The sequence below is a fragment of the Panicum virgatum genome, chromosome 2N (assembly GCF_016808335.1).
Source record: "Panicum virgatum strain AP13 chromosome 2N, P.virgatum_v5, whole genome shotgun sequence".
Classification (NCBI taxonomy): Eukaryota; Viridiplantae; Streptophyta; class Magnoliopsida; order Poales; family Poaceae; genus Panicum; species Panicum virgatum.
The window spans coordinates 18377702-18400384 of record NC_053146.1 but is presented as its reverse complement, the minus strand read 5'-3'; the positions used below and the strand labels follow the sequence as shown (position 1 = coordinate 18400384).

General features: G+C 42.2%; 1 protein-coding gene across 1 annotated transcript; it reads right to left on the bottom strand.

The window, feature by feature from the left end:
• Positions 1 to 409: 409 nt before the first annotated feature.
• On the bottom strand, positions 410 to 3256 carry LOC120662464 (zinc finger MYM-type protein 1-like). Its single transcript, XM_039941607.1, has 4 exons — positions 3174 to 3256; positions 1298 to 3061; positions 673 to 1263; positions 410 to 591 (listed from the first exon to the last, which is right to left on the bottom strand). The coding sequence occupies exons 2-4, from the start codon at positions 3050 to 3052 to the stop codon at positions 568 to 570; spliced, it is 2370 nt and encodes a 789-aa protein (XP_039797541.1). The 5' UTR covers positions 3053 to 3061; positions 3174 to 3256; the 3' UTR covers positions 410 to 567.
• Between the last annotated feature and the right edge of the window lie 19427 nt (positions 3257 to 22683).

The following is a 22683-nucleotide window of genomic DNA, read 5'->3' as shown; positions in this document are numbered from 1 at the left end:
CTACTCAAAGTTTTGACTGCACGGTACCACATTCAGTGTTCAAAATGTAAACTCATTTTGTCAGTATAATACATCACACCTCTTTCTCATCCTTTACTGCGCTGGCCTGCAGGCACTTCAAAAGTTATATGTTCTCTGATATTACTAGTATAATTTAGTAGTATTATCGGTGCAAACATAGCAGTTCAACTGTTCAAACTCCAAAATAGTGTCTTGGAAAATACCAGCGGCACCAGCTATGTATAGCGTTGGAAGTTCTTCCATGAGGTTAGACTCAATAATAGAAATCCCTTAAAACCCACTTGAAGCAAGTCATTTTGAAGAAATTTGGCAAGTATACAGCGGCGGAGCCAGGAAATAAAAATAGGGGGGGGGGGGGGGGGGGCTGAAGTTTAAAGGAATTTTTTTTAGAACCTTAACATACCCTATCAACAATATATTAGTCTAAAATCGTGAGCACTAACCAGTTAATCTTGAGCAGAAAGACAAATCTGGTTTTTTATCCATACCAAACTATGAAACTATGAAACCAAAAGATGATGTGATCTCCATTACAGCACTACTCCATTATGCTTCTTCATTAGCAGCAACCTGCAGAAAGCAAAATAAAATTAGTGACAAGGTAAATAATATCTTCACAAAACTATGAAATTAGAAGAGATTTAAGCATACCACTATATTCTTTTGAGTCAGTAGCATACGACGTTTTTTCATGGCTTCAAACCGTTGTATGATTTTTTCATTAGTGATGCTTCTAAATATTTCCTTCTCGACATAGCATATCATCAAATCATTGAGCCATTCATCCCCCATTTTGTTGCACAAATCTGTCTTTATAAGAGACATAGCTGAAAAGACCCTCTCAACTGAAGCAGTTGCCACCGGAAGTATCAGTGTTAGTTCAATGAGCCGATAAACCAATGGATAAGATGTATTCATTTTGGTCTTGACCATAATTTCAGCAACCTTTGAAAGTTCTGTGCATCCAAGAAATTCTTTGTTGTTTCTAACATGGACGTGGAATTCTTTAAGTTCACTTGGTAACAGCAAAATATGGCCGACATCGAAATCTTCAGCATATATTTCAGCTAGTCTCACTAATTTATCCACATCAAAGCTAGAGAAGGAGTTCCTTGGATTAAGTGCGGCCATGCACACTAACAACTCTGAACTAACCTCACTAAATCGATGATTCATCTCTGTCAAAATGGCATCGATGGCCGCAAGAAAAATCTCAACATGGTAGAAATGCATATTTGTTACCTTTTTGCCTTCTACGTGTAGATGTCCCTCTTGCATTGACTTCCTTATCCATATTTGGCACTTTAATCTGATTTTTATCATAGAAGGACTTCACTCTTTTGAATAAAGGCTCCCATCCATTGTCTCTTGTATCCTGCAAGCGTTCTTTCACACCCATGATCAAATGCATTGCTTCAACAATATCTTGATCCTTTCTTTGCAAAGCACGTGACAGATTATCTGTAATGCTCAATAACTCTATCATCAAATGCAGGATGAACACAAAATCAAAGGTTTTCATTTTACCAATTAAACCAAAGGCACCACCATTACATGTTGGTTTAATGGAATCTTTCTTCACAATCTCAAGCACCTCCAAGATAGCCTCCCACATTACCAAAATACGAAGCAATGTTTTAAGATGTGAGCCCCATCTAGTATCTCCAGGCCTAGCAAGACTACTTTCTTGGTTCAAACCTCTTCCAGTGGCAATCTCACAATTCTCTACCTTTTCTAACAATTTATCATGATGTTTTGCGAGCAATACATCCTTTCTCATACATGATGCACCCACCGTATTGACTATCAAAGGAACATAGTTAAAAAAATCTGCAATAGCTGGAGTTGAAGTTGAAACAGCGACAACCACTAATTGCAATTGATGGGCAAAGCAATGCACATAGAAGGCATATGGATTTTCATCATGAATCAATTTCTGGACACCATTAAATTCACCTCTCATATTGGAAGCACCATCATAACCCTGCCCATGAAGCTTAGAGATGCTTAACTTGTGGCTAGAAATCATGCTGAGCAAAGCTTCTTTCAATGCAACTGATGTACATTTCTCAATGTGTTTTAGTCCAAGAAACCTTTCCATCACCTTTCCTTCATCATTTACAAACCTTAGAATCATAGCCATTTGCTCCTTTATAGAAACATCTTGAGACTCATCAATAAGCACTGAGAATTTCCTACCATGAATCTCATCCAAAATCACGGCCGTGACTTCCTCTGCACAAGCTTTTGTAATATCCTTCTGTATATCTGGCGATAACATTTGACAATTTTTATACCCATTATTATATGCATCTTTCACTGTTTCAACCTTGTCTTTGTACCAATCAATCATCTCTCTATATGTACCCTTGTTGAGGGAAGTAGATGACTCATCATGTCCACGGAAAGCATCAGCTTGCATTATGAGAAATCTTGCAACATCTATAGAAGATGTTAAGCGAATCTTGTATCGACTTTCTTCCTCAGTGTGCTTTTCAAATTTTCTAGCCACACTTGTCCTTTGATTCATAAAGTCATCACAGTTCGACCTTGAATTGCAATGAGATTGAGAAGCAGCATGTTTATCAAATTTTTCCAAAGCCTTTTTCCATTGCTCGTAACCAATCTTTGCAAAGACATTACTACCAATTTTTTCAGGCTTTCCCGGCTGAAAGAAGAGATAACAATAAAAGCAAAATGCTGCATCCTTTGCTTCACTATACTCCAACCAATCATATTTCCCAAACCAATGGTGCTGAAAAGATCTCCATTCACCACTTTGCCATTGACGAGGATATGTAAAACCAAGAGCTTGTTGAGTTGGACCCCTCAAAACATATGCCCTCTTAACTTGATCTCTAATCTCAGATGGATAATCATCAATTGGTTTGCGTAGTCCAGGATCACTAATGATATCCGAGCATCGAAACTCTACTCTGGGCATTTTTGGTTGTCTTGTGTTATCATTAGTCTCTAGAGGAGTACTACTGCTACTGCTTGAAAAATAGGTGAGCAGTGTCCTCTTCGACATCTTGCAATTCTAGGCATTATTGATAATGAATGGATTAATAATTGAACGATTGAATCATTGACATACATATAAAAAAATAGATGCAGCAGGCGTAAATGTCAGACTCCATTTAGGCATTTACCTTTCTTGAATTTCTTCAAAGGATCCCAGCTTTGGCTAATTGGCTTGGCTGAATGGCTGTGCAGCCTGCTGCACGCCTGCTGCAGCCTGCAGGGCTCCGCCGGCCAGCCGCGCAGCTGCGCAGGCCAGAGCGCAAGGCGCTCGGCGCCCCAGCCCCCAGGCTCAGCGGCTCTGCTCCTCGGCCACACGGCCCACGCGCACACGCGGCCGCACCTTGCGCCCGCGCGCGCCGCATGCCTTGCGCTCGCTCGTGCCGTGCGCCTGCTTCCACGCCGGTGCCGCAGCGTTCCGCGCCGCCGCTCACCCCTCCGCGACGAGCCTGCAGAGGTAGAGCTAGGTATTTGGCCGGTTGATTGGGGAATGGAATTTCCTTTTGAATGGAGAGGGAATGGATGGCCGGTTGATCGGGTGGGCTCTCGGTGCTGGAATTGGGCTTCAACAATTTGGGCCAAAACTAAAAATGGGTGGGCCTTTTGCTCTGGCTGGCCCAACAACGGAGATGGTGGTCGTCTTCAACCTTGAGCCCCTCATTCCTCAGCCATGGCATCTAAAATTTGGAGGGGGGGGGGGGCTGAGGGGGGGATCCATGGATCCCAGGGCACTAGGGGGGCTCGAGCCCCCCCCCCCCCCCCCCCCGCACCCCCCTAAATCCGCCACTGCAAGTATAGGTTTCAATTGTTTGTTCTGAAGAGTCATATGGAACCTTTCTTTTCTCCAAAGGATTCGAACATTTTGAAAGTTTAAGATCTTGTTGAAATAGCTTAACAACCGGTATAATTTTTAGGATCAGCTACTAACTACAAAAAGGTTCCAAGTATCCCCATGGGCTCGAAATTCGAAGTCCACCAGGTTATTTCCTGTGAACCATCCAACATTTATCCATTTAGATGAATAAGAGCGAATTTCATTTCCAGCTATTGCAGTACTTCCATTAAAAGTTCATTTCCATTGAATTAAATTACCACTGAAAGGATTCTCCTCTTCCACTTGCCTGAAAATCAATTTCGCTAAATCCATGATGATTCCTATAAATATGGAGCAACCCAGAGTGCAAGCTTTAGCTCTCTTTTGGCTGTACAGTGGGCTCTCTTCCTTTCGCATACCAAGTCATGTGTTTGGTTTGGCTTCCTATCCTGATTTTCTTCTAAAAAGTCAAAAGCTAACCAAAGGTAATTTTCCCACTAGGATCTGGTAAAAAAGGAGCTTTTGTGTAGTTCAATTTCATAGCAACTCTATGAAAAGAATCCGTGCTTGTAGCCTACGAGAGGGAGGGGGTGAATTGGGTAATCTTAAAACTTTAACCTATGGCACAATCTAGTTTGCACAAAACATAAACTAAAACATACTATCTAGATGTATAACTAGTGTGAAACCCTCATAACAAAATAAGTTTTGCAACATATAGCCAATCCCAGTTTTATGTTACTCTACGAAAGTAAAGGCACACAAATTGCAAGTAAAAAAATGCAAAAACATAAATGAAGAGATGAAGAGAAGCAAATGCTTTATATAAGGATTTATCCCATGATATCGGTAGGCCTAAGTCACCCCTAGTCCATATTGTTGAAGCACTCAACAAGAGTATCGCTTCTCGGCCACTAAGTCTCTTCGAGGATCCCTTGACTTGCCACAAAGGCTAGACCATCAAGGCTCACGTCAAGTTTCCGATCACCTTGATCTCACTTTCCACTAAGGAGCTTCTCCACAAAGGATGGGGGTCTCCACGTTCCCGCACAAAGCTATCGTCGCTGCTCCACACCAAGCCAGAAGGTCGAAAACTTGCCGGTGAGTTTCCAAGACTCCAAGGAGCTGGCACACCGTGGATACACGTTTGGTTCACTCTAGAACTAATGCACAAGGTAGCAACACCTTGCTTTCACACTCTCTCATAAGCTAATCCTAGCACTAACACAAAGCTTGTGCTAAACCTATAGATGTGATCAATTGGCACTCTTGTGGCTTGGAGGTGTTCTTCATGATGTACGTGACTTCTCTCAACTCCAACCATCTCAAATGACTCAGGGTGAGGTGTATGTATAGCCTAACAACTAAGTGGAGCCGTTGCTAGCCATTATGCTGTTAGTGAGCGTCAGTTAAACCGGTCGTTTGCGTCGGTTTGACCGGTCACACTAAGCTCAGATAGTAGCCGTTGGACTTCTAACAGCCATCTGCTGCTGATGTGGATGCACAGACGGTTGCACCGACCAGGCGATGATTTAACTGGTCCTGAAAGCTTGTTCTTCTGCTGCTTGACATGCTCTCTGGGCAATGCCAGCACTAATGCTCTGACACCGACCATTGGTTTAATCGGTGCCTCTGTGACTTCTTCACTTCATCACCATGTCGCCTCAGCAATGCCCCGACACATGTCTTCTAGTAGCATCGGTTCAAACCGTGCTACTGGGCTTCTCGCAGTAGCAACTCCCAATGCACCGACTATGCACCGACCCGTTATATTTTGGTTTTGTTGGTTCAATTGGTCGACTATCTTCTGTTGAACTCATCCAGTTCGACATTTCTTTAGTTCTTTCTTCATTTCTTGCTTTGCTAGGCTTTGTACTTCATCCTTGGATATAAGATGATTCACTTGATATGCTTGTTAGTCCTATGATCATATTGTCACACAATCACCAAAATCACAAACTATGGCCTAATGGGGCCATGTTCCTTACACTCTCCGTCTGCTTTCTTTGGCTGGGGGGAAGAGGTGTATGTTTTTTCAAATAATTACCCACCTCCCACTTGTTATGAACATACCTCTTCATTTCTTTTTTTTTTCCTCCGCCGATCACCTTTTAGCTTCAAGCAAGCCATCTGCTCCCTGTAGATAGGCGAGATCTCCTTGAAGACGAACAACCTCCTGTTGCTCTTCTGGTACAGCGCCGCCCACTACTTCACCGCCACGTCCAGCAGTGCCAACATCTCATTTTCCACCCAATCATCGTCGTCCCCAGTGCCGGCTCATAGATTTCAAAGGTCCCGTGGCGAGCCCGACACTACGGGCCCTTTAGATCAACTATTTTTTATTTGTGATGGTAATTAAAAAGAAGATATAAATTCTAAGAATATATGTGATTCATGAATAATAATATCAATATTACAAACTAAAATGACAGAACATAAAACTAGAACTACTTGCAGACTGCTAGAGCGCTAGTGCTAGCGCCAAGGCAGCAAATGCTCGCGCGGGCCGCGGTGCAGCCGCGCAAGTTGGCCTGCGTGTGCGTGAGTGCATCGGGCTCCAGTCTCCGGTGTCAGTGTCTGGTGGAGAAGGAGAACATTCGGCGCCGGGCACGGGTAAAAGCAGATGAAATCAAAATGGTGAACTCCGAGTCGCGATCATGGCGCGAAAGGGCGAAAGTCCGGAATACCGGGCACTACTCGTGGTTCATTATATATTACACACCGGACACAAAACATATATAATAGTGAGTAGTACATTATACACTAGACATGACGACCTACAATGGAGTACATAGTCATGGCCACACAAGTTCTTCGATCTGATCCTCCTAGCAAGGACTACCACCATTTACCTAGTGCTTCATCAGACAAAAAGTTAGTCATTTATGCGGGCCAAAGGTCATGGCGCTACTAGAACCAGCTACCCTACCACCGCCGAGCACCGGTGGCACTGCCAAAAGCTTAAGCTAATGGGAAGAGGTAGGCAATTCACTTATTGTAACACCCCCTGGTTTGAGTTCAAGCGAAAGCAATAACATAACATGATATATGATTAAGCAAGCACACTAGCAAGATAAAACAACCTAAAAAGTAGATAAACACCACCAGAGGCTAGGAACAACTAACAAGATCTTCAAGTCTAAAGTCAAGTTTAAACAAAATCTAGCACTATTTATATTACAGCACGGGTTTTAACACTAAGGATTGCATGAGTGTGTGACGTGTGCTGCTACTTCCCACCCTTCAAGCCAAAAAGCCACTCAAGTACCTAGAAAGATAAAAGAGGGTGTGAGATGCGAGATCTCAGCAAGTAAATTGCTTTATTAAGCATCAATTTAAAATTTCCATTACAGGTGGACCAAAGAGGAACAATAAGATATAATGAATTAAATAACACAACCGCATAAAGGATGAGATTAACCACCACCAATCCTTAATTAGGTAAGTATCACTTCTTACCAATATCTCCCAAAGCCATACTCCAAGGCATACACCTCACATCCCAAAATCATAATGCAAAAGCAATGCCATGTCACCTGCCTTCATACCCCAACAAGATATGAAGCTGCATCATTATGCCCAATAAACGATGCTGTACCGGTATGGTCGGAACCATAGATTCGCAACATAACTCCATATGCCAATGCAATGAATGAGATGCAATGCAAATGCCATATAAAGAAAAAGGTAAACCATATATATCTCCATAAGCATCTCTCTTGGTAGAGAATAAACATCATTCCATCCACCACCAAAGGCATCATCAGGCCATAGATAAAGAATTATAGATTATCCATCGAATTCATGAGAAGATATAACATACTCATTAAATAAGGTCAAATAGATCATATTGTATTAGTTGTGGTTCTGAATTTTTAATGTGGAGGTAGAATAAATAACAAGTTAAAGCGTGTAGCCACCACCGCTACGTTTACTTGCCTCCAATGAAGGGATTGGCCACTTTAGGCACTATCCGGGGCACTACCACCTGTTTTGACAATACAAGATCAGACAATAAATTATGCCAATCAGTTTTATGATAAGTAAAGCGCTCCTATGTGCTCTCCCAATCCAACATCCCACCCAAAAAGCAAAAGAGGCCTAAGCCAACTACAGCAATGCTGTTTCTTTTTTTTTGTATCTTTTAATCTATAAAAGATATGCTAGCAAAAAATACATTATTGGAATCTATAGAGAAATATCTAAAACTTTCATGCAGGACCCTTATTTTTATTATGGCCTTAAGATGGTCAAAACTGCAATTGAAAACAGAACTTTGAATCTGCCTAGAAATCAGGACAGCAAGCCTAATAATTATGTATCTCCAAATCCATATGTCCAAATATGAAACTCCACCAGATGGAAGATAGCTCAATAACCTCCAACTTTGGTAGCATGAACTTTTGCTAAAAGGGTCAATAAGATGGCCTAAAGAACAGTTAAACCTTAACTGAAAATTCTGTCAACAAAACTGTACACTTGAACTTTAAATCCATATATGGAGTTCCACTTATCCAAAAATTATGATCTTTACCAACGTAGAAATATTATCAAAGTCACTACAATATTATCATAGTTAGAAAGCCTAATTATTACTTTGAGGCATTCAAATACCTCCTACATCACGAAATTTGACGAGATACTAGATCTGAATGTCCCCTACAACATTTTAGTTCACCCCATGACTTAGTTCGGCCTCTAAGTAGCCCTCTCAACACAGCTACAGTACAATAGCGAAACTGAAATCCTAGGGAGACACCAAAACGTCCTTTGTTCCCCACTAATCCACTAAAACTCAAGGCCAAACTCCAACATGAATGCCTAATCTGTCTAGGGAAAGGGCAAATCTTGCTCACCTTGGGTTTCCCCCAAATCCTAGGTGGCGGGGAGTGAGGGGGAACAGCAAATCCACCCCCAAGATGCACGTCCCCGAGCTCCTCTTACGCTTACCATTCCGTTTTGCTACTCCCCTCCAAGGATTGGGTGCTGCATTGGAGGATCTAGGAAGGAGCAGCCATGGGAGGAGGAGGAGCAGGAGATCGAGAAGGGGAAGGAGAGGTGTGAGTCTGGGGAGGGGGTGGCGTGGGGGAGGAGGGGAAGGAGTGGGCTGGATGGGCCTTGCCTCTCCGCATGGGGGAATTTTTTCATTTTTATATTTTTAAAAAATAAAAATTTCAAAAATATATGTCCGTTTTGAAATATTTCAAAAATATCCCCCGGTCGCCCCCCCATAGGGCGACAGGCCCTAAGTGTAATTTTTTTTCTTCAAATTTGCAACGATGTCCCTGAAAAAAAGGGGGCCTGTCGCCCCCCCACGGGCGACAGGGGAGCCTGGCCCACGGGCGCGGCAGGGGGGCCTGTCGCCCCCCCCGCGGGCGATAGGGGGGGGCCTGTCGCCCCCCCACGGGCGACCGGGGTAACCCCCCCTATATAAGCTCCAACCCCCCATTCCTTCCTCATTTGAGCCCGAAAATTCCACCAAAAATCCGGAAAAAAAAGAGAGAGATGAGGAGAAGGGAAGCGGCGAAGCCCTGCCGGATTCAGCACTTGTGATCTGCAGGTTAGTACATTTAGTTTATATAATTTTTTATTTAAGTTTTACGCATTTAAGTAGGGGTGAGTAATTTAATTTAATTAGTGCTATAGTAGAACCATTTAAGTAGGAGTTTAATAATACTTTAGTTTGTAGTTACGTAGTAGTAAATTAGTTTAGAAAATTAGTACTACGCATTTATTATTACAATTGCAGTACTATTAGAGACGTGTTTATAAATTAATTATGATTTATAATAGAATTTGACATATGCAGTATAGAATTTGAGTGTCATCACGTAGTTATGAATACTTATACGTTGTAGTTGAATTTCATACTTAGTTTTTACGGATTATTGAATAAAGTAGTGAAGTAAAGAGTATAACTCGATAAGTATTATGTGATATACAGATATGTCGAGCAAGATGCAGTTTCAAGTATTTTATGGTGACTACAATGTTATGTATGCGCCAAATGGAGTAGATCTTTCTGCCTTTAAGTGCACATCTAGCGCCATAGATAAACCTCTGGAAAGGAGTTTTGGTTCCATATGTAAGTGGCTGCAGCGCGGGTTCCGTGTTGATCCGTTAACACATGTGATCACCGTCCAGTCTCTTGTTAATTGGGAGGTAGAAAGTGAATTATGGGAATTGATGATGATACACAGCACTGATGACTGGCAGAAGTACATGCAAGCAGCTCTAGAGCGTGGGTGGCCTCTGGCCATTCTTGTTCAAATCCGGGAGAAGACACAAAATGAAATCCAACATTGTGCAGATCAAGGAACTCTGAGTATTCGAAGAGAGACCAATTATGTTGAGCAAGATGAGTCAGAAGAGACAGAGAACCAAAACATGGGACCACAGGGCCTTGCTGATAAGGGAGAGAGGATACATAGCATTGTCGACGAAATGGAGGCAGAAGACCAAACCGCAATAGAGATGGAAGAATATGAGGGCTCATCTGATGACGAGCAGTACTCATTGCCAAAAGAGTGGAAGGAGCATGGTTTTGACAGTCATGTCGCAGAAGATGTACGAAATCAGGAGTGGGAGTACAGAGGGAATGAGGTAGTGCAAGGTGCAACATATCCAAACATTGAAGCTGTAAAAGATGCTGTGAGACTATGGGCAATATCATTGAAACGAGAATTCAGAGTCGTAAAGTCTGGCAGTAAAGAATATGAGGTGAAGTGTGTGAATGATGGATGTCCATGGCGAGTACATGCATTCAAGGGAAAATAGAAGTCAAACTAGAAATGTTCCATTGTGACAGAGCACACTTGTTTGCTGTCAGAAGTTCTTTCCTCGCATCGCAATATATCTTGCAACTTTGTTGCAAAGCAAATGTATGGGTTTATTATGGACAACCTAAATTATGAGCCAAAAATGATTGTTTGACACATTGAGCAGACTTACCAGTACACCATCAGTTATTTGAAGGCATGGCGGGCTAAACAAAGGGTGTTCGAGATGCGGTTCGGCACATACGAGGCATCATATGATAACCTACCTCGTATGTTATCCCAGGTTGCTGCTAGAAATCCTGGAAGCTTTTATGACACATACCTCGTACCAGCCGTGACTAGGGGACAAAGAATTTTGCAACGAGCCTTCTTTTGCATAGGTGCTTGTGTTAGAGCATTTCAGTTTTGTCTTCCAGTGATCTGCATTGATGGTACATTTTTGACTGGAAGGTATAAAGGTCAGATACTCACCGCAATCGGTGTAGATTGCAACAACCAAATAGTTCCGCTCGCATTTGCATTTGTTGAGAATGAGAACATAGACAGTTGGTATTGGTTCCTTGAATGAGTGAAGATTCATGTTGTTGCTGCACGTCCAGATGTGTGCCTTATTAGTGATAGGCATGCAGGTCTGCTGCAATCAATACTGAAATTGCAACGTGGAACTACGACAACGCCTCCATTGTGGCCCGATGTCCAAAACAGGTGGTGCATTAGGCATATGGGTGCAAACTTCTATGACCACTTAAAGAACAAGGATCTTAAGAACCTGTTTAAGAGGTTGTGCACCCAAAATCAACAGAGAAAATTCAATGCATTATGGCAGATGCTTGATCAGTTGACTACAGAGCTAGTGAAGGTAAAGGCATCAGGAGCAGGCACGAGTCAGGCAGCAGAGGCTAGGGATTCAATTGAGAAGCCATTTTCACACTGGATTCGAGGTGCACGTAAGGAGAAATGGTCATTCCTGTATGATACCAACGGAATACGGTATGGTATTCAGATAACGAACCATGCAGAGTGTTTCAATATGGTTATGCGTTCTTGTCGTGCCTTTCCTCTTGTGGGAATTGTTGAGTTCATCATGTATGGGTGCATGAAGTATTTCAGAGAGCGTTACACGGCTGCAAGCATAAACATCCGCAACCCCCAAATTTAGTTTTGCAAAAGAGTGACACAATATATGCAAGAGAAGATTGAAAAGGCCAAACTGCACCGCGTCATATCGACAGGTACAATGGAGCATAGATTTGAGGTTCTATGCAAGGATAGAAGTGGTCGTGGTATCCGTAGAGATAGGGTGGTACAGGAGAGTTTGATTACAGTAGATGGCAAAGCCTTCTGCTCCTGCATGAAGCCTAAGTTATTGCATTTGCCATGCTCCCATCTCATTGCGGCATGTGCAGAGTCTACGTTGCAGCCAGGAGTATTTGTTTCATCTTACTTCAGCAAGGAAACAGATGTATCCACCTTGGGACATGAGGTATACGGGATTGGAATTGTGGGGCCTTTCACTCAGGATAATGAGAATAAGATGTTTATTCCTGATCCAGCCACTAAGAAAGGCAAAGGCCGCCGTCAGACACATCATATTCGGAATGGTATGGACGAGTCGGAAGCAAGCAAGGCACAAAAGCGTTACAGCCAATATGGAGCATTGGGTCACAACTACAAGAAGTGTCCTCAGAATGCACTTCACGATGCTGCTGACGTCGGTCCTTCCGGAAATCCCAGAGATGGAGCACCTCCTACGTTCAGACGAGCATCGGCGAGAATTGCTCATGGAAGGCATTCGATGTCATGATCCACAATTGTATTCCATTATTTGTAATATGTAGTAATGAAATATTGCAGGTATGTAATGAAATATTATTGTACCTATGTGTCCAGTTTGTATGAAACATATATGTACCTATGTGTTCTCATATATTTTTGAAAATGCAGGTATGGAGATGGACTCCTTGCTAGACCCAGTTATCGACTCGAGCCACAAGTCTTACTTTGCAGCTGTTGAGCACCGAGCCCTAGAGGTGCTACGTCCTCGTCCACCCGGGGAGGCGATCTCTATACACCACGATTGGTGTGACAGGTATGCAATGAAATATTATTGTTTATCACTTATGTATTCGTCAGTATTCCTTTATTTAGACAATTTTGTTTATTGCAGGTTACGTGAGGCCGGTCTACTGACTCTGAGCCGTCTTGTCGAGGTTGGGCCTATTCAGCTCGACCGATCCCTCCTGACGGCGCTCGTTGACAGATGGAGGCCGGAGACACACACGTTCCACCTCCCGTGTGGGGAGATGACTCCTACGCTGCAGGACGTGGCCTACCTCCTCGGCCTCCTTATCATCGGGGAGGCTGTAGGTCCGCGTGTGGTGGCGGCCTCGTGGAAGGATAACCTGGAGGCCCGTTTTGCCCTGGTTGACCACGTGGAAGAAGCAGGTCCGATCAACCCGCACCCGCGAGCAGCAGGTCCTTCGAAGACCTGGTTCCTACAGTTGTAATTCACATGTTCCATAGTCAGTTGAAACCATTAATCTTAATTATTTATGCAGCCTGCCCTGTTGGCTGCGGATGCCGACGAGTACAGTGTGACCAGATCGTTGGAGGCGTACCTACTTTGGTTGTTTGGTTACATCATGTTCAACAACACTCATGGCAACTCGGTCGATAGGATTCTCCTTCCGTATGCACGGGAGATTGCGGATGGGGACGAGGACGTACCGCCCTACAGCTGGGGTGAGGCGGGTACTTGCAGCCACTTACCGTGGACTCTGCGACGGCTGCATGAAGACACATGGGAACGCTATCCTGGCAGGGTGCCCACTACTACTACAGCTTTGGTCGTACGAGAGGCTAGCCGTTGGTCGGCCCATGGTCAGCCACGAGCCTTACCACGGGGGCATGTACGGCGACGAGGAGGACGAGAGGCCCACTATGGGAACTATCTGGATCTGGCGTCAGGTACGTTCTTATACATCTAATTTTGTAAGAGTTACCTTAATGTGCATCTCATACACCTCTGGCCGCATCCATATCTTACAAGAACTTTGTAAGAATCCAATGATATTAGGATGATTCGCTAGTTCACATACTCTCATGTATATCTTCCGACGTTCTAGCAGGTGTCCCTTTACATCTTGCGTCGTAATACCTCGAAATAATTTGAAATCTTTAAACTCTACTACTTTGGACAACACCATCTCTATCGTACCATCCGCTAACGGATCCAACTTCTTACTGATAACAAGATGGGTCATGATATCAAGTATTATACTAGATTTTTCTTCGGTCCATGAAAATCCTCCACAATTGGAGGCAGCCATTGCCTTATGCTGCAATATCAATAAGGTACTTTCATAATTCTATTCTAATTCATAACTAATTTAAAAACAAGTATGTAATAGTACTGAAATTGTAATACTAAATGAGTGTTCTAAATCACCAAATCTAATTCAGCTAATCCGCTAATTAAATTTAATTGTTATACAATATCAATGGATTCATACGGAAGTTACCGGTAGATCACAAGTACGCAATTCGGCAGAGCTTCGCCGTTTTTCTTCTCCTCACCCCTCTCTTTTTTCCTGAATTTTTTGGCTCAAATGACAAAGGGAATGGCGGCATATGGCGGCCAGGGCTTATATAGGGGGAGGGGACCCTGTCGCCCCACCAACAGGCGACAGGCCCCTGTCGCCCGTTGGGGGGGCGACATGCCCTTTTTTTTCCAGGGACCTCGTTGCGAATTTGAAGAAAAAAAATTACACTTAAGGCCTGTCGCCCTATGGGGGGGGCGACTGGGGGGTATTTTTGAAATATTTCAAAACGGACATATATTTTTGAAATTTTTATTTTTTAAAAATATAAAAAAGAAAAAAGCGTCCGCATGGGGAAGGAGGGGAAGGAGTGGGCCGGATGGGCCTTGCCTGTCCCCCTTAAAGCCCTTTCTTTCTCTTTTTTTTGTATTACACTTATACTTCAACATTCCCCCTCACGTGCAGGCTCCCCCAAGCCTCAAACGTGAAAATTAGGAGTCGGCTGCAATTATTTTATTTAATCACGCTCGCTTGTATTCGAACTCAAGGTCTTTGGCCCTGATACTATATTGAGTTGCATGCACCAACCGATTCAACCCAAAAGCTTAAGCTATTAGGAAGAGGAGTCCAATTTACTTATACTTCAACACATATGATACACATCATAGGAAATCTCACGTGGGCGTACATGCAGCAGTTGAACTTCATGGAGGCGGAGATGGAATACCGAAAGGTGCAGATGATCGATCCGGATGCTAACAAGGTGTGCAACCTTGTGCTCTGATTCATCGATAGTCGTGGCTCGCCGACGCCGAGGTGGTGCTTGGTGATGTGCTCGCAAGGAGGTACCAGGCCCGCAACCAGTAGGACAACATGATCGTGCGTAAGGTAGAGGAGTTGTTGCCTGGATCATGGCGCGGACGTCGCCATTGGGCGGCGGCCATGCTAGTGATGGACGATGCAGGGACGACCAGGGCCGGCTTAAGGGGGAGGGTAGCTATGGCGACGACCCGAGGCCCACTGAGGAGGGGGGGGGCAATCCAACATATAGTATACCGTAGGTGTATTATTTGGTCCAGCTCGGAGTATACGAGCAGACAGACATGCACGCAAATCTTCCAGCAAATATTAGGAGTCACACGTGTGTCTGACGGTCAAACTATCACACATGATGGAATAATTTTTTATGTTGAAACAATATGTTGTTCCAGCAATAAAAAAATTATTCCATGTTAAAAAAATATTTCAATTTTTTTTGTATTTACCAAGAATTAATATATTGGGCCAACCTGACTTTTTACTTTTAGCCCATCTAAAAAAAGTAGCTCATCATACCTAACATCCACTTGGGGTCCATATATCTTTTGTTATACTATTGTTGTATTTATGTGGATCATATGTTATTGCTAGATGCAAAACTTAAAAATAATAAAATTTTCCTTCCAAATATAGTCAGTTACATGTGAACAACACAAAGTTTTACGATCATTTGCATACAAATAGTCTCTCAAGCATTTAGGGGCATTGCAAACAATTTGTATCAAACCTACAGTTTCACAGTTGTTTTAACCAAACGTCTTTCAACTTTCTCATAGCTCATAGCTCACAGGAGCTTTTCGACATCTCATAGTCCAACCAAACACACCCTCAGTCTATCTAAACCCAAGGTGGAAGATTTCTAGCCTCTGGTCTCCAAATGTGAAAAAAAGGCTAATCAACACCTCCACCATTCTTTTTCTGTTTGGCGGACTTCAAATGACAAATTTTGTCCTCACTTCCATGCCCACCTTTACCATGTGCACCTTCCTTCTTCACAAGACTATGATTAAACATGTGGACAAATTTAGAAAACACTACCTCTGGAGATATTATGATATCATTGCTAAACCCCCTGCAAAAACTGTTTGGGAAATGGTTTGTTTACCCAAATCCGAGAGAGGGTTAGGGTTGGTAAACCCTAAAACCCAGAATGAAACCTTACTTCTAAAGTACGTCCACAAGTTTTTCAATAGCGCTGACATTCCCTAGGTGCATTTAGTGTGGAAAAAACACTACTCCAATGGTGGACTTCCTGCCATGTTAAAAAAGACTCTTTCTAGTGGTGAGAGTCATCAAATGTTGGAACAATTCAAGGGCATAGCCTCTGTTTCTCTAAACGATGGTAAAACCTATGTTCTTTGGTTGGACCTTTGGAATGGGCATGTGAACTGCTAGACATATCATGAGCTTTTCTCTTTTGCTAAAAATACAAACATCACCATTGAGAGCACATTATCTTTATCACCCATTGACCAGCTCTTCCATTTTCCATTGTCCTCACAAGCTCATACACAATTTGCTCCTTTTCTTGCTAGACTGTGTCACCTCAACTTGAATGCTGAACCAGATTTATTGACCTATATTTGGCGGTCTCCAACATTCACCTCTTCAAGGCATATAAGTGGCTAATAGGACATGCTTTAGTGGACCCTGCCTTCAAATGGCTTAGGAAAAAATTCTTGTCACACAAGCGTAAGGTCATCTTTTGGCTTCTTCTAAAAGATAGTCTTCGCACCCAAGGACAAGAAAATGTATGTGCCTGTACCTACAAACATATATACGCTTGTGTGCTTTGTGGCAAGCAAGTAAATGAGTCCATGTGACATCTCTTTCTTGATTGCCCATTCGCAAAGGACCACTGGCAATACATTGGTCTTGATATCCCTCCAACTCTTCCCCCATAACTGTGGTCTCAACCTTAAGAACTCCTTTGAACTTTCCTTTTTTCATGGAAATTGTGATCCTCATGAGCTGGGGAATAGGAATGTCAAAAACTGACCTCATCTTAACTTTCAGCCAATAGTGCAACATTGCTTCTTCAAGTTCAAAAAGGAATTCAATTTAGTTCTACTTAGAACAAGGAGCTCTTCAGAAGTCCTAATGAAACAATGAATAGACAACCTTGTGTACTTCAATTTAGTCAGATATGCATCTCTCACATCAACATTTTCTCGGATCTGCGTGGAATCAACTTGTCTATGTTGTTTTTTGGTTTATGTGAACTTAGAGTCCTAGTTACGACATCAACTTGTCTCCATGAGCATTAAATTTTACTTATACTTGATCCTAAGATTCTTGATGATTTTAACTTCTCTTGTTCCAGACTGCTGAGTAGCAGAAATTTTGATGTTGTTATTCAACGAAAAATGCAGTCATTGTGTAGGAAATGCAGCTGAAATCAGCACATAGTTCCATTGATTACCAAGTTTGATACAACTCATATCCATTCAGAATACATGAGTATATGGGCATAACTTGCATATGGGTATTTTGCATCCACGCCAAAACTTAAATCATTTTCAGCTAGTTTCTTCAATACAATTGCTCACTCTCATCTTCTCATAGCTTCATCTTTGTCATTTAAGGTCACAGTCAAACTAGATGTCAAGAAGGCGAGAGACTGAATTATACATAGCCCACTCCACCACCATCATCTTCGATACGACGCTCGATGATACACTTTTTGGCTCCAGGTGTGAATGTAAGGGAGATTGCGGTAAACCTTCTTCCGGTCTATCTCAGGTAAGTTCTTAAGATCCTCATACAACTTGGTGAGAATTGCGAATCCATTAGAGATCAGAGCCATTTAAGGATGTATGTGAAGTATATCAAAATAAGCAAAAGTGTTATTGAGAAGAGCCATTTAAGGATGTATGTGAAGTATATCAAAATAAGCAAAAGTGTTATTGAGAACCATATCCAAGAGATGATGGATGTCATCGGGATTTGTTTTCTTGTCCCACCTAAAGATATTTAGGATTATCTAATGAGCATTCAGAAGATTTTGCACAAGGATGCCATCAGACTTGGGGAGAACCATAACATGGTGAAACTTTGCCTTACCTAAGGAGCTAACAAAGATATTAGACTCGTTAAAGGGTCTAAACCATAAGGCATTTTCAGCTCTCTCCCAGATAGCCCAAACAAAGAGTGACCCAACACTTAGGACTCTTTTGATGCTAGTGGATATGCTGGGTATTGGCTGTTTCACCATGTATAGATCATTTGAATCATAGTCATGTGATAAATGATCAACTTCTTATGTGTTGCGAAATTGGTGCCCCTGGTCTTGACATCAATTTGCGGGAAACGATACTAAAGTAGTGTAAAACCATTTCTTATGCAGACCCTATACCCACACTACACTGAGGATATTTTCATCTATACACCAATATAGGAGACAAAGTCTATAAAAAGATAACTTATTATTAACTAGATCTTGATATAGCACATTACTCTTGTACTCTTATGTAGATATCTATCATGACACAACTACACTACATGGCTACCATGACATCTTCTAATTGGGACCTCTTATGCTATGGTATAGTAAGTGGGAGGAGAACACCTCATTTTATAGTCAGCTCATTTTTGTTGTGGTTTTATCAAGTGTCTTACTCTCACACACTCTCTCTCTGTACAAAATATCTGACTCTAGAACTTTCTCTCATCCTTATCCAACCACATAAAATATCTAATTGTTGAGAATTTCTATCTTGTCATGAGGCATGTCAACTCTACCTCTTGCTATTTTCAAATTTTTCTACAAACTTCTCAAGAATGCATTGTAATTGCAACAAACTATTTTTGATCAGATAATGTGAGAGAACAGAACAAAAATAAAGGTCATTCGAAAATATTCATTGTCATGATACAGGGACAATCAACACTCTAACACAACGATAAATGCACGTAAAACAAAAACGTAAATAACCTAGTGGAGAGGCGAGGTCTGCGAGAGTAAATAGCTTAGATTGTTTTGCATATAGAATATCCCTTATCTCTGGCTCACAAAATCTTCTCCAACTTATAATTTTGAAGACGAATTCATTGTTAGCTTTCTCTATTTTAACTAATTACTCTGTAATAGGTAGCTTATTTTTGCGGGTAGGGTAGCTTGATATACTTTAGTTCTACTGCACATCTTATCTATATAACCTATGTAGATGGCATCCACTATCTATTTCTCTCTTCATGTAAGGTGTCCACATCATTCCCCACTAAGTGTCCCACTAACTTGCAATTTCTTCATGCAATCTATTCATATTTTCCTATTAATTACAAAAATATCCATGCCATCTCTACTATGTGCAATATTTTTAATCATTAGTCCACTAATATAAGTCATATATATACATTATTTTTTCATCATCTATTCTTCTAGAATGTGATTAAATATTTTATTGGAGTTTCTTCTATTAGCATATTAATTTTTACCTGATCCGATAAACAAAAATTGTCCATGTTATCTCTACTATGTGCAATACTTTTAATCTTTAATCTATTAACGTAAAGTTATATACATACGCTATTTTCATCATCCATTCTTCTATTATGTGATCAAATATTCTATTGATATTTCTTCTATTAGCTTACCGATTTTTACCAGATCCGATAAAAAAATAACATGCAAGTAAAATCTATATCATCTATTTCTTTTAACAATCCAGCTATATATCCACATTATATAGGAACACCATTATATCAGACGCCGCATCACTATCCACTAAGATATGGCCTTCTATTTATGTCATTCACCAATTTTCTGTGAATGTTGTCATGCAATCACCTTAGTACTTCTTCTTTTAAATTTCATCTTAAAATTTTATTAAAGATATCCCGGGGCAACGTGCGGTTATCACCTAGTTAATGAGGTTGGTGAGCCAAGTGTTGACACAGAGTCGCGACAACACACTCGAATGTGCTAGAACGCGTGAGAGATCGTCAAAATGATTTGAACCAGCAGTGCCCTGGGTGGACTGGTCTGACCGGTTCCGCCGACCGGTCTGACCGGTCGGGTGCAGAGAACATGACGGCCTTAGCATTCATATTTATAGGCCGGGGAAGTCGTACCCCTTCTCCAAGTCGGATTACACAAAGTTTCCACAAATAAAACAACTCCTACTAGGACTAAAACTGGGCAGACCGATCTGACCGGTCGGCTCGACCGGTCAGACCGGTCGGCCTCTGATCTGCCAGATTTGGCTGTCAACATATGGCCCCCCTGCTTTTTGGTGAGTTTCACAAGCCAAAAAGCAAGAACTAATCTGATGTACATGTTTTACACAGAGCATACAAGTCTAAAAATAAAACTAAGGGCGATATCTAATACTGGCCATCTTCATCTTCGTCTTCACACACTTTGCCATACGCTGGGGTAGAATTTCTTCAAGTATCTCCCATTGATAGCTCTAGGTAGACACTCACCTTGCACCGTCTCCATCATATATGAATTACCAGATATAACCTTGATAATCTTGTATGGACCCTCCCAACTCGGCAACCATTTGCCAAACTTGTTGCTTTTCATCCCAAGAGGTAAAATTGTCTTCCAAATCAGATCTCCAACCTGAAAAGATTTAAGTTTTACCTTTTTGTTGTAAACCCTGGCCACCCGAAGTTTGTCCTACTCAATTTCCTTCAAAGCCTTCAAACGCTTGTCGGTCACCTCTGTAAGGATCACCGGGGTGTCCGACCCTAGAGGGGGTGGGGGTGAATAGGGTCGCTAAACGCTTTTTAACCTAGGGCTCAAACTACTTGCATAAGATAAACCTAACACGTCCTATACAAGCTAGTTATGACTAAGGTTTATCTTTGCTACTCTCTACTTACCCCAAAAAGACTTGCAACCTATAGCCAATCCTAATCAAACTAACTAGGAAAGTAAAGGCAAGCAAGTAAGAGCAAATGCGGAAACGTAATATGGTAAGTAAAGAGGTAAGTGCAAGAGGGATGTAAACTCCCGAGTAGACACGGTCATGTAACGTGGTTCGGCACAAACACCTACATCCACGGGACACCGAGGCTCTTTCGATCACCGTCTTGCACTACGCCACCAAGGCGATGCCGGCAAGCAAAGGCAAGTGCCCACAAGACACCGAGTCTCGTGCACCGCCACCGTCTCTCTCGGTCACCCAGCCGAAATCCCCTACGGAGCTTCTCCACCAAGGAGGGGGTCTCCTCTTCCCCCGCACAAAGTGTCGTTGCCACTCCACACCAAGTCGGAGGGTCACACGACAGATCACAAGGACTGCTTGCCGCAGCAAGACTTCTCTCAAGGGAGCTCTCGCAAAAACTAATCCCTATTACAAGCACTAAGCACTCTCACAAGTGTGCTTAAGCCTATATGATGTACAATGAAGCTCTATGGTGGTTGGAGGTGTTCTTCAAGTGTTATATGCTTCCTTAGTCTCCAGCACTCTCAAATGAGCCGTGGGGTGGCATATATATAGCCCACACACCCCAAACTAGCCGTTGGAAAAAGGCTGACAAAAAGCGCTATCACCGGTTAAACCGATGCTCACGTTTTTGTCATCACCAATTTAACCGGTGAGTGCATTTTCCAACTAGCCGTTATACTTCAACGGCTACCTCAATCGACCGACGTAATCAACCGATGCAGCGTCGGTTTAACCGGTGAGTGTAGTTGCTGAAAAACTAACTCTCTGGACAACTGCACCGACGTTCACCAATATCTAGCGTCGGTTCATCCGGTGTATAGATTTTGCCTCAGCTGCTGAGTTCATTGCACCGACGTATTCAACTTTCCTGGCGTCGGTTCAACCGGTGTTACCAAAACTCCCAGACGTGCTCCAATTCAATGCACCAACGTATGTAATTTTATTAGCGTCAGTTCAACCGGTGATACTAAAATATCTCTGTCTTGATTGTTTTGACTTGGTTTCTTCACGGTCTCTTCAATCTTCGAATCCTTTGGACCGAAGAGGCGGAACCCCCGTAGGGGCGGCCCTTCGGGCCTAGCTACGCCTATCTTCTCTTTGTCATCACTTGAACCTAAAAGCCTGAGAATGGTCATCTTAACAATCATATTAGTCCAAGTGTCGTGTGTGTCATCAATTGCCAAAACATTATATTGAAATATGGCATGAGAGGCCATTTTCGCTACAACCTCATCAATATTATCCATCATCAAATCATGGTAATCAACAGCGGAAAGGTCATTTTGTTTTGCTAGTCTATAAGCGTCCAGATTTACCTCAACTGGTAAAACAGCCTCCTGACCATACACAAGCTCAAAAGGAGTAATCTTAGTAGCACCATGTCTAGATGTATGATGAGCCCACAATGCTTCGGATAACACTTCATGCCACCTCCTAGGATTCTCTTCTATCTTCTTCTTGACAAGTTTGATCAAAATCTTATTACTAGATTCGGCCTGTCCATTGGCCTGAGCATAGTATGGAGATGAATTGAGCAACTTAATCTTGTAAGATTCGACAAAGGCACGCACCTCTTTCGATATAAATGAAGAACCTTGATCCGTTGTCAAAGTTTGTGGAATGCCGAATCTATGAATAATATGCTCAGTAATAAACTCAATTACCTCCTTATGTGTCATATTTTTCAAAGGAACTGTTTCGGTCCATTTAGTGAAATAATCTGTAGCTACCAACACGAAGCAATGCCCCTTTGAAGATGGAGGATTAATTTGTCCAATGAAATCCAACCC

Bases quoted from the DNA above. Each gene is read 5' to 3' on its own strand.
- LOC120662464 (XM_039941607.1), bottom strand. From the start codon at position 3,052: ATGTCGAAGAGGACACTGCTCACCTATTTTTCAAGCAGTAGCAGTAGT. The intron at 1,264-1,297 runs GCAAGAGGGACA...GAAGGCAAAAAG, and splicing joins ATATGGATAAGGAAGTCAAT to GTAACAAATATGCATTTCTA. The intron at 592-672 runs GTATGCTTAAAT...TGCTTTCTGCAG, and splicing joins TGACTCAAAAGAATATAGTG to GTTGCTGCTAATGAAGAAGC.